Consider the following 12,858-nt stretch of genomic DNA (forward strand, 5'->3'; position numbering starts at 1 on the left):
GAAGGAGAAAATAATTTTGTGAAAAACTAAGAGTATTGTACATTAGTTAGATATGAAAATGCTCACAGTCACAGAGGGCACGGATTGCATGGAGCACAGGGTGTGGTGCAAAAATAATGAATACTGTTATGCTGGAAATAAAATAAATAAATAAATAAATAAATAAATAAAGAAGTATATACCATATTATTTCTGAGTTTCTATAAAAATATGGTTTCCATACACTTTTCCATTCTAATATGGAACTTATTCTTACAGACACATTTGAACTAATTTGAGAAAACTGTAACATAAATTCTAAATTATATATAAAACTTACATTCTTTGTGGAATTTTTGTTTAACATCGTGAATAGTAGATGTTTGCACCACCTAAAAAGGAAAATAAAATATTTAGAGAAAAATATGTATTTATTTCCTGTATTTTAAGAAGAAAACATAATTTATTAAAGTATAAAATTATTATGAAATAACCAAGGTGTTTTGTTTGACTTTTTAATCATTACTGCTTTGACAGCCTTGAAATATTGCATCTATATGGCTTTTTTAAATTTTGTTTTTGTATGATGCAATAATTGTGTTAATTTATGAACTTCTCTAAATGTTTATCTCAAAAATATATTTTTGAATCTTCTTTGTCCATAATATTCAATTTCTGCTTTCCAAACTGGTAAGATTACCAATTAAAATATGACTAAATATATGAGATAGACAGAAGGTAAAAGAGTTTGTAACAGAAGAGCTTCAGTATATGAAGTTGATTTATATGAGCAACAGAGGAAAATGTTTACTTCGGAATATTATAAGGAAAAATATCCTATACAAGCCCCCTCATTGGTAACGTTATTAAATATCCTATCCCAAAATGTTATAATTCTATCAAAATGAACATTATATATATTAGATGTATAATTAAGTTTGTTATTGTTATGACCATCAGACTTTGTTCATACCAAACTTGCAAACTGAAATTTTTCTCCACCCCTGATCCCTTTCACTGGCTTATTAAAAACAACAACAGCAACAACACTTGAAGATCTATTGAAAAGGACATATCCATGACCATATGTTCTCTAAACACATATAGACTATTGTGTTCACAGTGTATTTTATTGCTATACTTAAATCTTACAGCTATTTTGGGAGAGTGAAGTGAAGAATAAAGTGCATAAAGGATGGCACAGAATAACACTCCAGGCAATTCTAATTAACATTATTATATGTAATATTTAAATAAATATTAAAAGTATGACAATGAGTGCACTGATTGTACCATATTCCACTCTCTTATTAATAGACTTACAACCAAGGGTGTGCTACATTATTCACAGAATTTTTTTTTTCTGATTTCCTCTATGTGTATGGTTTACTAAATAAAAATGTTCTTAGATTGAAGCACAGAATGAATGATGATATTAATTCTCATTTGGGTAGTGCTGTAAATAAGCAAAGGAGCTTAAAGAATCTGTTTGAAAATTCCAAATAACTCCTAATATTGCTCTTGTTTGGAAGATGGTAGACAATATTTTTAAAACAGTTTTTAGAGAGGGTAATATATATTTATATACTTGAACATAACTATATTTCATTTTAATATTGATAATTTAGCTTTATATATGAATTATATTTTTTAAAACATGGTGCTTTGTTTTAACATTGTTCATGGCTTTATCTTACCATTACTTAATTACAGAACAATTTTATATGTTGCTTCCTCTTATAAGAATGCCTAAAATCCACATACTGTTTTCTAGAGTATCAATTATTTGTCCACCTTCATTTCAAGAGCCATCTAATCTGGAAAAACAAATAATTTTCATGATCAATAACTCCTTAGAGTTCACTGTTACTCAGCTATCACTTGATGAATGCATATTATCTTGTGTTTACATGCTAGTTGTTCCAACTATCTCTGAAGTCCTTGAGTACAATGACCTGGTGTTATTTTAGTCTGTGCTTCAATATCTAGTGTACCATATTGCATGTAATAATGTTTAAAGTCACTTTTGTTGAAATAAAAAATAAAGCTGTGAATGCAAAGTCATGTGAAAACAGAAGTTTTTAAATCTGGTATGAAAAGTCTTTCTCAAGTACATTTCTGGGGAAAAGCTACATGCTTTACCAGAATAATTTAAATGAAAGTCTTCTAATTTGATATATGCATTTTTTCTCTGAATTTGCAAATTTTCAAAACGAAGATTATACTTTCCTGAAAGAAACCTGCATGCAGAAATGGGTTGTTCTTGCAAGCTTTTAACAAAGTTTTTAATTTACTTTTTAAAAATTACATTCGACTTTCACATGTTAGAAAAGTGCTGATTTTGAATAAATCTTTGAGAACTGCCCTAGCTGGAGCAATTTTAGTCAAATATAGAAGAAAAAAAATAATTAACTATTAAATGATTCAGACAGTATTGCTCAATTAGCCACAAGACTGTGCTTGATCAACTCCTCCAGCCCTTCAGTTGTACTCAGAGCACAAAGAGAGGAAAAGATGATAATTAACAGAATATATAAGACTTTCTGATTACTAAAATCCATGTCTCTGTAGCTTCATCAGGAAGTTTATTCATAATAACTTCTACTTTTTAGCAAGTTTTAATACCTCTTAAAAAAGACAAACTATCATCACAATAATTTATTCACTTTTATAAATCACAATTAATTGTGCAGATGGGAGAGATAAGTATTCTGACATCTGAAATCCTGAAATTCTCTTCATTAATGTTTCTTTCTCATTAGAGGAAATTAATCTTAAAATGTTAAGTAGACAAGGTAAATGGTGTTTGTTAGTTGAATCAAAATTTACTTCTAATTCCAACTGATCATGATTGAGTTTTGGGTCATTATTACTTTATCCAATATTCTAAATTGATAGAGTTTTTTTTTTTTAAGATTTTATCTACTTATTTGACAGAGAAAAAGAGATCACAAGTAGGCCAAGAGGCAGGCAGAGGGAGAGAGGGAAGCAGGCTCCCTGCTAAGCAGAGAGCCCACAGGAAGCCAGATGTGGGGCTCAATCCCAGGACCCTGAGATCATGAACTCTGCAGAAGACAGAGATTTAATGCACTGAGCCATGCAGGTGCCCCTGAATTGATAGACTTAAAGCTTTTCACATTGAAGTGAAATCTAGGATTTGCTTGAATTTGCCACCTACACACATACTGCAATATTACACAATTAAACTCTTTTGTACTATTGCTACTTTTTAGAACTAAATTTTAGCTACTCTGTCAGGATCTCCTTGAAATGAACAGATGTCTTCAGAATACTGCTTATCCTGCTTAAAGAAATGAAAATTAAGGGATAAGGAAAAACAACAACTTCTTTGAAATTCATTTGACAGTAATTATAACGCACAAACCAAAAATTGTCAGTAAACTTTGTGTAGAAAAGAAATGTGTCCAACAATAAAGACAGAAAACAGAATAAAAGATGAATTGAATAGAAATGAATAAATACAGAGGCATGAAAATACACACACACACACACATACACACACACAGGCAAAATATCTGGTGCAGTTTTACTAACTGGCATGAACATTTTGTTCCTGGTTTTTGAGATACATGGAAGAGTATTGACCTAGAGAATCATATTTTAAGATTAATTAATTCAAGAAGGAGAAAAATATTCCTCTAAGAATTTCCATTGGAAGGTTTTACATTAGCTCATGGAATACATACTTGCATATACTGCATAGATTTTAGTTGGAATGGATAGGAAGTACTCTGAGTGAACAAATATTATTTTACTTATAAATAAACTTCAGATCATAACTAAAATATTTTTATGATACATTTTCAGCTTTATTGAGGTAGCACTGAAAAATTAAATGGTAAGATATTTAAAATGTGCCATGTGGGGATTTGATATACACACTCATTATTTGTTAAAGAATTTCCCCCATTGAATTAATTAACACAGTTATCACCTCATATTTTTTGTCTATGGTGAGGACATTCAAGTTCTACACTTTCATCAAATTTCAACCATACAATATAGTGTTATCACCTATAGTCATCGGGTTATATAATAGATTCTCTGACTTTATTCATCTTATAACTGAAATTTTGTACCATTTTGCCAACCTCTCTTATTTCCCCCACCCTCCAGCCCCTGGAAACCACTTTTCTACTCTGTTTCTAGGAGTTAGGTTTTTTTGTTTGTTTGTTTTGTTTCGTTTTGTTTTGATTTAATTCCATTCATAAGTAATGTCATCCAGAATTTGTCATTTTCACTGTGACTTATTTAACTTGGCATAAGGCCCTCCAGCTTTATCCACATTACTGTAAATTACAAAAGTTCCTTTTTCTGGTTGCTGAATCATATTCCATTTTATACACACACACACACACACACACCCCACACACATGTATACACACCATATTTTCTTTACTCGTTCAACTGTTAATAGACACTTTGGTTGTTTCCATACTTAGGCTTTTGTAAACAATGTTGCAATAAAATGGGGCTACAGGCATTTCTTTGAGATGACAGCTTTAGTTTCTTTGGATATATATCTCAAAATTGGATAAATGGATCATATGATAGTTCTATGTTTTAATTTATTTTATTTTATTTTTATTTTTTGAGAGAGAGACAGAGTGCAAGTGTGTGGGGGAGGGACAGATGGAGAGGGAGAGAGAGAATCTTAAGCAGGCTTCATGCCCAGCTAGTCTGAGGTGGGGCTCAATCTTACAACCCTGAGATCATGACCTGAGCCAAAATCAAGAGTTGGGCACTTAACTCACTGAGCCACCCAGACATCCCTATTTTTTTTTATTTTTTATGATAGTTCTATTTTCATTTTCTTGAGGAACCTCTATACTGTCTTCCACAATGACTGTACTGATTTACAGCCCACCAACAGTGTACGGTGTTCCCTTTATTCCATATCTTGGCCAACACTTGATATTTCTTGTCTACAGTTGCAAAGTGATATTGTATTGTGGTCTTAACTTGCATTTTCCTGATAATCAGTGATGATGAGCATCTTTTCATGTCTGTCGACCATGTGTATGTTTTCTTTGGAAAAATACTATTTTAACCTCGTTTGCCCATTTTAAAATTGGATTATTTGGTCTTTTGCTTTGATTGGTATGAGTTCCTTGTCTATTTTATAAACAAACCCCTTAGTGGACATGTGGTTTGCAAATATTTTCTCCCATTCCATAAGTTGCTTTTTCATTTGGTTGATAATTTCCTTTTCTGTGATTTTTTATTTTAAGTTTGATGTAGTTCTTCTATAGAGTTTAAATGGAAGAGGAAAAAAATGACAATGATATAGAAAACTTCTCTGTCTTTGTTCTATGTTTTTCTAATGATTAAAGGATCTTTAGTAATGAACTGACAAAATCATGAAATGATATTTAACATTTAAACTATCACTTTTTAAGAAAAGGTTTAATCATGCTAATTCAAGTTTCATTAAATGCATTCTTAAAATAGGTTGTGCCAGAAAAAGTGGTTGAAAACAACACACACTTATTTTTCTCATACACTACACGTATATCACAGACTGGCTGGTGGATCTACTGTGCATTTTCCTCACTCTAGGATCTATACTGAAGAAGCAGACATCATATGGAACATTGTTTATTTCCTAGGCAGAAGTTGAAAAAAAAAAGTGGTGAAATTAGATTATGTTCTGAAAGCTTCCCTCAGGAAATAAATGCATGCCTCTCACCCTCATTTCAAAGCACAAAACAAGTTACTTCAAAAAAGTAGGCAAGTTTAATTTTACCAATTTCCTGTGTGAGAACCTGCCAAAAATTCTTAATAAACAGCGTTAATGTTTACAAGAGTTTATCCTTCCAATCATCAAATATTTGACCCTATATCCCTTACATTGCAAAAGACACACCTTCCTCATCTATGTATTCATCTTCTTGATGGAGAGATACAGATATATAGGTAGGTTAAATATTATATATTTTAAACATTGTTTCTTAACAATAACTTTTATTAATTTCTTTCAAAAGTTGTTTTGAAGGACAGGCTTCTAGAATGCACTTTTCTCAAAGGCTTAAATGTAGAAAAGGCAACCATGTAATTTATAATCCCAATGGAGACAATTTTAAGTGTAAATACTAAATACAGCATGAAACTTGAATAAAAATGTATAATACAGGTAAGGAGTTCTACCACTTTCTCTTCTGAACATAAAGTGCCCTAAACAGCTATTATGGACCTAAAAAATCTGAGTATTACTGAAACCTAGAATTTAGATCAATTTCAATGCTTCATATATGCTATTTGCTATTCTTTCATCTATTACTTTGATATAGATCATCATGTTTCATCACTGATATGCATTTGCTGGCTAGTGTAATGTTTTAATTAAATCGTGTATCTCATTTTTGTTTTAAATTAGTATGTAATGGAGAAACCACATTGAAAACCATTAAGAATACTGCTAACAGTCGTAACTAACATCACTGAATGCTTAAAAAGCGTCCACCCCAATTCCAAGACCTTTACCTTTACTAAGTAATTTAATTCACATACCATCTTTATGGCTTCAGATACAACATTATTATCTTCATTTTACATGAACGAAAACTGTGACTCTGAGTGGTTAAGTAATTTATCTGGGGACACAGGTAACAATTTACAAGAATGGACTTTGAATGCAAATACCCTGGTTCAAAACTTACTCTTCACCATGGTACACGACAAAACAGAGTGGGTGAAAAAGGTGAAGGTAGGGGAATGGAGGAAAATGCATTGAATATTTATCATTGTAAACATTGCTTTATTAACTTACAGATAGCACTTGGTCATCATAAGCAATCTTATGAAGTAAATGACACTGAGACTTTTTAAAAGATGAAGAAATTGTAGTCATGAAATATGAATGTCTTCCTGAAGTTACATGACCAGTAACTTAAATAACATGAATTTAAAAAAAAAGAGGAAGTATTCACTGTCATGTCATGCTATTCATAATATTAATTCCAAGCATTATATTTTAGATATTTATTTTACAAATCAATTGCCATTATACAAATGCAAATAACATTTTATTTTGTTAATATAAAAGGATCCAAGCTAACAACAATTATGATATGTAAATATGTGTGGAGTTTTTTGTTTCATTCAAGAGTATTAATTGAGCACCAACTATGTACCAGTAAATTTTCTACGTGTTAGAGCAGAAAAACTCTCTCTTTCTCTTTCTCTCTCTCATTCTATTTTAAAATAATAACCAATACTTACACAGTGTCTTATATGTACCAGGTACTTTTCTAAACAGTTAACTCATGTGAACTCCTTACAACCCGGAGTTAGGTCCTGGTTGACAGAGTGGAGACTGATGCACTTACCTGTTAAGAGAGCTGTGTCCTGTCCCATAGCCAATAAGAAGCAGAACTGGGTTAAATATAAGTAGTTTTATACCTGAAAGCACTTTCTAAAATACTATGGCACAATGGCACACATTGAACTAATATTCAATTATAAAGAATATTTAAGAAATGAGATAGAGAATAAATACATATGTAATATATTCAAGGATGATAAGTTCTAAGAAGAAAACATAAAAGAGGTAAGATATCAGCATAATGGAAAGAAGAAATATGATTCTGATAGGAAGAAAAAGATATATGAGCAAAAGCCCAAACTAGAAAGCAAACTACGCAGAGAGCTTGAAGAAAAGTCTTCCAGCAGAGGTAGCATGAAGGACAGAGACTGTGAGGGATCACCACATCCAGAGTATTCGAGAAACAGCAAGCAGGCCAGTGTGTTTGGAGCAGAGTAATTCAGGAACAGGGTGTTTAAAGACATGACCAGAGAGATGAAGGTGGGGAGTAAGAAATAACCTTCAAGAATATGGGATTTTCTTGGATTTTCTCCTGAGTGATATACGTAGCTGTTGGAGGGTTTTCATGAGAGCAGTGACATGTATAACTCAAGTTTTAAAAGAATCAATCTGGCTTCTGTAAATTGAACAGAAGCTAGGTGACAATTAAAATGATAATGTAATAATTAATGATTCATCTATAATAACAAATTGCAAGTTCTGTTTCACTTGGTGATGCTGTGGAACAGGTATGAGCTATAAGTACAGAAGATACAGACTATAGTATGTTTATTGTTTTGCTATGCCATGGGGGTTTGGTAGATCAGTTGGTATGTTAGAAGTGGTAATGATTTGAACTAAGATGGTAAAGTTCAGAGGTATATCATATATAGAATAAAATGATTTACTGATTGATTGAATCTAGTACAGACAGGGAGAAATTCTAGAGAATCGAAGCAGATTGATAAACTAAGGTGAGACTTTCTTTGTCAGCTCATTTAAGAATTAGCTTCACACGTGAATTCTCTACTGATGGAAACACTTTGATCATCTTGCAATCGCTTGCTGAGTGTTAGAGTCTCCAACCTCCCAAATGAATAACCATGAGGCAACAGCAGGGGCCCATCTGAGAAAATATCACATTCCATCTCACATGCATTATGTATTATGGTACTCCACATGTTGGTCCCTCCTTTCAGGATGGATGTGATGGTGAATGATGTGAGTATTTACAAAAGACATAATCTGGAAGAGGGGATATAGTGTCATTGTGTGCAGAAGAGAGCTAAACTGTCAGTCCAGATTTTTTTCTATTATAGCACAGTATAGATCCAAGAAGAAATCGCTTGAAAAATAAGTATTTAGTGGAATTGTACTTACATATTTAAATCATGACATACATGGACCATTAATTTAAGTTACAGGAATTCTATTGCCAATAAAAATCTAAGAAGACATTATGTTACCCTGAAACTAATAATACAGTTTATGTTAATTAAACCCAATTTAAATAAAAAAGAATCTAAAAAAGAAAACATTATGTCTATGCAATGCCAGAAATGCTGATTGAAAGTAAAAACAAACAAGTACAATTATGGATCTCTTTTTTTATAGTTGTAGAAAAATGTACTTGATTTTTTTTTATTCTCATTTTGAAATTAAGCAGATTTCCCTTTAGCATGCAACAGCTCAGGGTTTGTGGTTGTTCTTGCTGCTTATATGCTTCTTAAAATGTTGAGTTAAAATTCCTGAGAAACTACTTTTGCCTTAAGAGATATTTTATGTATCTCTTAAGGCAAAAGTAGTTTCTCAGGAATTTTAGTGTGAAAGCTCTTTGAAATTTTCCTAACTGTACAAAAGTAGTAGAATATATCTAGAACATCTCAGGCATTCTATGTTAAAGTCTTTATTAAATTAAATTCAGGTTACAAATGGATTTTGTTAAATGAAGTTAATGAGATAATAAATAGATATTAAATGGCACAAAGACCAGTACTGACAAATGAAGTACTTAGTTATATAGCCAGTAATTCATGGAATGTTTTGTTAAAAGAAATTATAATTACATTACATTTTTATTTTTAAGAAATCAAATAGCCAATAATTAAAAAGTCAGAAACTCCCAAACATGAAGTAATATAAAATGTTTATTTTGGAGGCAGTGAAAATGTGTAATAAGGCAACTTCAACTGCAATAAGAAAAAAGACAGGTGATAATTAATACACGGTTTTCACAAAATGGTGTTAAAATGATGAGTTTATAAGAAGGCAGAGGTACAGCTTTCTTGACTTAAGAATAAGATAAATTTTCAAATAAAATATCCAATATGTTGATATAGTAGTCAGTTCACAATAAATCTCTCTAAAAAGAGAACTAACTTCTCATAGGAAAATAAATGAGTGTGACATTCATAGGCTTTATGTGGTGACAGACTGGTGGACTCAGGTTACTTAGTTGAATCCCAGTAGATCAACAGGGATTGAAAATTATTTGATGACTGTCAGTTTAAAAATCCACTAATAAAATATAACATATTAATGTTACGGAGCCTGAAAAGTTTGCACATTTGAAACTCTAAAGTGGGTAGAGAATTCTTCTTTTCCTTCCTTCCCCAATTCTCCAGAGCTATCTCTGTAGCTCTATGCCTTCGTTAAAGGCTGAAAAGCTGAAGATATAAGGCATTTAGAGGAGATAATTTCTACTTTAGGAGATTGCCCTTTACTGTTAAGATTTACCCTCAGGATGATCTGTCAGATTGCCCTCACTGTTTATAACTGGAGGAGGTTTCTAAAGCGACTCTCAGTTTCCGCAGTAAAAGAGAAAATCGCCCACGTGGACTCAGTCAGCAGTTCGTTCATGCCTCTGTTTTGGCTTGTGTCATATTATCTTGTGTTGGACAACTTACATGTGATTATCCATCAAAATACAGAGACTTTCCGAAGAGGAAGGAACATATTTTTGGTTTGGTTTGGTTTGGTTTTCATGATGGTGTTCCCAGGGTCTATTTTAGTCGAAGATCGGTGCTCTTCAATATATATGAAAAAAAAAAAGAAAAAAAAACAGGAAAGAAGGAAGGAGGGAGGAAGGGAAGAGAAAGTTCATATTCTAGGGTTCTGCCCTTGAAAGATACTCTTGTAAGAACTTGAAAATCCATTTTACTTTATGGGCAATACCACCTTAAAACAATGATTGGCTCCAAACCTTTGAGCTCTTATCATGTAGCCATGCAAATAGCACAGTTTTCACAGCAGATGCTAAAATGCAATATAAGCGAACATAAATCTAAGATCACACACATTTATGTATAATTACACAAATTCTAACAGAAATATAAATTTCATCACTGCTATTTTCTGTGTTAGAAGTGTTAGTTAGTTGTGTTAGAAGCACAAATGCCTATTGTGAGGATATTAAAAGGCTTAAATAATAGCAATGTCAGTTTCCACTTTCTGCAATATTATACCTTCAGACCTCGTGCCCTGAGGCCTTTAGATAACTGAAAAAAACAAAACAAAGCAAAAATGGAATGTTGATTTCTTAACATTGCCTTAAGTTATTCCTCATTTGTTAAATACAGCTGTTACGAGTTACAGTACTGGAAAGAAAGTTGTTACTGGATAATTTTGAGCAGTAAAGTCTATAAAAGGAACAATTAAAAATAGTATTTTATATTTAAGTAACATTAAGTTCACAGCAACTCATTCAGTAATGATATTGATAGCTCTTTACTGGGCTACCCAAAAGTACCAGTAAAATGTTAATCTGGACAAGGTACATGCCTAAAATATAATTTCTTTTAGTTTATTTAGAGAAAGGAATCAAAGAAAAGCACAAGAATATCAAAGCAAAATTATTTCTCAGAATATGTTATGTAAGCACAACTTTTAATCTTTTTTTTTGTTTGAACTGTTAGATAATGAAAGAACTAGGAACCCCTTCATCATGAACTTTCTGATACCCAAGACACTCTGCTCATCTTCAGGCTTTTTCAAGAGTTTAGCTAAGCTGAGATATTGCCGCTTTGCTGTCTGTTTTGTTTGACCAAGCAGCCTGCAGTGACCTTCTCCTGACACTAGGCCCTCAGACAAGGACAGGCCCAAGATAGCAGCCCTCGGAGTCACAACTAAATGTCCATTCTGATGGAACGCTTCCAACAGGCTTTGGGACTAACAGTCTTCCTGTTTCTCAATGACTTTTCTTAATGTGCCCCTATGGTAAGACTTCTTTGGGGCTTACTAAACCCCATCTTTTGGTTTGAATTGACTAACTCAGCCTTAATCCAGGAATCCCCAGCCTAATAAAGACATGGGCCTCCGGTCCTGTCTGTCTCTATCTGCACCCTGTCTCCTCCCGCCTCCCGTGTAGCTCCTGAAACCCGCTGGGGACATCCTCCAGAGCCTGTGGGTAATCAGCTTCCTTATTTTCACTTCTCTTGTGGTCTGTTGTCAAACCTCAGTTCACCACCTGGCACCCTGGGTGTTAATTTGACAAATTCGTAACAGGTTTGGATATAGAAGATTGTCTTGATTCATTATAAGTTCAAACAGCAAAATCCCTGTTAAACCAAACGTAACTGAAATAAAATAGTAATGGGATATCATATTCCCTTTATCTACAATAAGATAGTAATGGGATATCATATATCTTTTACCTACAATAAAATAGTAAGGAAATATCATATTCCTTTTACCTATACTACTGCATTCTATTCTATTATACCCAGATGTATACACTTGTCTAATCTATGCGGATCATAACAACATTAGATAGAAACTACAGTATATTTATTACATAACTACTCTCTTTTGTTACATAAAGGGTGTTGACTAGTAAAGATTAAATCAGAAATATATGTGTATGTATTAATTACTTTAAGGCTCAGAAATGTCTTAAAGATGTGCCCCAAAATTGATATTTGATTTAAATTGTTTTTTATTTACTCTTTCAATATGGGTTATAAGTACATACAGAAAGAAAATAAATTAACTTCCACACTTTTATTACAGTGTGAAAATTTTGTTAAACCTTCCTTCATTTTATAGTTTTTAATATATTTAAATGATATGAAAACTTTTGTTTTATTTTAACATTTGTAGACTTTAATTCGTTAGCAATATTCAAGGTTCTGTGCCATAGCATTTTCTTATATGTAAATCTCTACTAGAAGATGGCATTTATTCAGATGATTCTAGTTACATAGCTGGTCTCAGTAAAATTTTAAGGGAAAGAAAAATAAGGACATTGCCCAATGTCACAAGCTGGTTAAGTGTGAGAGGTGCTTGGGTATCATCAAAACCCAAGCAAAGCCTATGGTGCTATGGTGCCTCCTAAATGTGGCAGGTCTGAACAGGCTCCCAGAAGATTTGCTTCTCAGTTTTACTAAGCTCTCTGTCTTCAGTCTTTCTTTTTTCTTCTCTTTTTTTTTTTTAATTTTTTATAATGTTTAAAAAAATATATATATATATATATATTTTTTTTATTTGACAGACAGAGATCACAAGATCACAAGTAGGCAGAGAGAGAGAGAGGAAGGGAAGCAGGCTCCCTGCTGAGC

General features: G+C 32.4%; 1 protein-coding gene across 2 annotated transcripts in view; it reads right to left on the reverse strand.

The window, feature by feature from the left end:
* The window catches only part of TECRL (trans-2,3-enoyl-CoA reductase like), a 99,343-nt gene that overhangs the window by 72,844 nt on the left and 13,641 nt on the right, over positions 1-12,858 (reverse strand). For both annotated transcript variants that reach the window (XM_032334440.1, XM_032334438.1), the window contains exon 2: positions 320-371. In XM_032334440.1, the coding sequence (XP_032190331.1) occupies positions 320-371 (52 nt within the window). The remainder of the gene's footprint in view (positions 1-319; positions 372-12,858) is intronic.

This window comes from Mustela erminea, chromosome 2 (genome assembly GCF_009829155.1).
Source record: "Mustela erminea isolate mMusErm1 chromosome 2, mMusErm1.Pri, whole genome shotgun sequence".
NCBI lineage: Eukaryota > Metazoa > Chordata > Mammalia > Carnivora > Mustelidae > Mustela > Mustela erminea.